The sequence below is a fragment of the Penaeus chinensis genome, chromosome 25 (assembly GCF_019202785.1).
Source record: "Penaeus chinensis breed Huanghai No. 1 chromosome 25, ASM1920278v2, whole genome shotgun sequence".
NCBI lineage: Eukaryota > Metazoa > Arthropoda > Malacostraca > Decapoda > Penaeidae > Penaeus > Penaeus chinensis.
In genome coordinates, this window is record NC_061843.1 from 1,982,511 (window position 1) to 1,985,010 (window position 2,500).

Here is a 2,500-nt window from a genome sequence, read left to right on the forward strand (position 1 = left end):
GGGGAGGAGGCAGAGGGGACGACGGTGAGGAAGGAGGCGGCGCAGGAGGAAGGACAAGATACGGCACCCAGTCATCAAGTCAGTCTTCCATCCAGTCACCCATTTATCCAGTCAGCCAGTCACTCCTCCAGCCACACTCACCTTCACTTATTCATACAGATACCCATTCATCCGGACACGCTTTGATCCAGTCACCCAATTCACCCAGTCACTCCTACATCAATTCAGCCCTTTACTCACTCACTCCTCCGTCCATTCACCTCTTCACCCCTCCATCCATTCACCCATTAACCCCTTCACCCAGTCCCTCATTAACCCATTAGTCCCTTCACCCAGTCCCTCATTAACCCATTAGTCCCTTCACCCAGTCCCTCATTAACCCATTAGCCCCTTCACCCAGCCCCTCATTCACTGATTAGCCCCTTCACCCAGTCGACTCACCTTGATAAAGGATTCGCCCAGACTGACTGACTGCTGGCGGCTGGAGACGCTCTCGAACGCATTCGCGAGGGCGTTGGACTCGTCGTGGTCGTTGACGGTGAAGGTGGGGCACTTGGTGAGGTCCCCCAGTTTCTCGAGGTCCTTGGCGGCGTTGCTCCTGCAGTGGAGGAGGGGGGAAGGGGGGGGAGGTTAGTGATCTAGTCACCCTCTTCACCCACTGACCCAATATCCCATTAATCCCTTCACCCATTGATCTGGTCATCCATCTTTTCAGTCACCTCTTCGCCTCTTTATCAGGTCACCCATTCACTACTGCGATTCCAAAAGGGGAATCTCAGACGTGTATTAAATGGGGTTCTGCGAGTCCAAAGTTCTTCTCAAATCAAAGGCGTTTATTAAGAGAGAGATAACAAAGGGAGAGAACAAAAACAAAGCAAAACAAAATAAAATAGAGAAATTAAGTGAAAAGGCTTCACCAGCCACCGTACTAAAAAAAAAAAAAAAAAAAAAAAAAAAAAAAAAAAAAAAAAAAAAATCACGATGGTGAATGAATGAATAAACGAAAAATAAAACTGAAAACAGAAAACCTTACCCCAGAGCCAGGGTGCTAACACATATTTTCTTGCTTATAATTTCGTCCATCACATCAGCTATCATTGGGGATTCATTTTCCTCTCCGTCTGTGATGAGAAAGATGTTCTTGTTTGCTCGACCCTCCAACAGCTAGACCAAGGAGAGAGAGAGAGAGGGAGAGAGAGAGATTATTTGGATTCAGAGAGAGAAAAGAGAAAGAGAGGAAGGAAGGAGGGAAGGAGGGATGGGAGGGAGGAAGGGAGGAATGGAGGATTGAGAGAGAGAAAAGAGAAAGAGAGGAAAGAAGGAGGGAAGGAGGGATGGGAGGGAGGAAGGAAGGAGGGAAGAGGGATGGGAAGGAGGAAGGAAGGAGGGAAGGAGGGATGGGAGGGAGGAAGGAAAGAGGGAAGGAGGGATGGGAGGGAGGAAGGAAGGAGGGAAGGAGGGATGGGAGGGGGGAAGGAAAGAGGGAAGGAGGGATGGGAGGGGGGAAGGAAGGAGGGAAGGAGGGATGGGAGGGAGGAAGGAAGGAGGGATGGGAGGGAGGATGAAGGAGGGAAGGACAGAGGAAGGAAGTGGGGAAGGAGGGATGGGAGGGAGGAAGGAAGGAGGGAAGGAGGGATGGGAGGGAGGAAGGAAGGAGGGAAAGAGGGATGGGAGGGAGGAAGGAAGGAGGGAAGGAGGGATGGGAGGGAGGAAGGAAGGAGGGAAGGAGGGATGGGAGGAAGGAAGGAAGGAGGGAAGGAGGGATGGGAGGGGGGAAGGAAAGAGGGAAGGAGGGATGGGAAGGGGGAAGGAAGGAGGGAAGGAGGGATGGGAGGGAGGAAGGAAGGAGGGAAGGAGGGATGGGAGGGAGGAAGGAAGGAGGGAAGGAGGGATGGGAGGGAGGAAGGAAGGAGGGAAGGAGGGATGGGAGGAAGGAAGGAAGGAGGGAAGGAGGGATGGGAGGGGGGAAGGAAAGAGGGAAGGAGGGATGGGAGGGGGGAAGGAAGGAGGGAAGGAGGGATGGGAGGGAGGAAGGAAGGAGGGAAGAAGGGGGGAAGGAAGGAGGGAAGGAGGGATGGGAGGGAGGAAGGAAGGAGGGATGGGAGGGAGGAAGGAAGGAGGGAAGGACAGAGGAAGGAAGTGGGGAAGGAGGGATGGGAGGGAGGAAGGAAGGAGGGAAGGAGGGATGGGAGGGAGGGAGGAAGGAAGGAGGGAAGGCGGGAAGGAGGGAGGAAGGAAGGAGGGAAGGAGGGATGGGAGGGAGGAAGGAAGGAAGGAAGGAAGGAAGCAAGGAAGGAAGGAAGGAGGGAGGAAGGAGGGAAGGAGAGATGGGAGGGAGGATGGAAGGAGGAAAGGAGGGAGGAAGGAAGTCGGGAAGGAGGGATGGGAGGGGGGAAGGAAGGAAGGAAGGAGGGATGGGAGGTAGGGAGGAAGGAAGTAAGGAAGGAAGGAAGGAAGGAAGGAAGGAAGGAAGGAGGGAAGGAGGGAAGGAGGGATGGGA

General features: G+C 54.0%; 1 protein-coding gene across 2 annotated transcripts in view; it reads right to left on the reverse strand.

Annotated features, from left to right (window-relative positions):
- Positions 1 to 2,500, reverse strand: part of LOC125038790 (calcium-activated chloride channel regulator 1-like) — a 25,187-nt gene that overhangs the window by 9,892 nt on the left and 12,795 nt on the right. For both annotated transcript variants that reach the window (XM_047632407.1, XM_047632406.1), the window contains 2 exons: positions 1,034 to 1,164; positions 442 to 598 (listed from right to left, as the gene is read on the reverse strand). In XM_047632407.1, the coding sequence (XP_047488363.1) occupies positions 442 to 598; positions 1,034 to 1,164 (288 nt within the window). The remainder of the gene's footprint in view (positions 1 to 441; positions 599 to 1,033; positions 1,165 to 2,500) is intronic.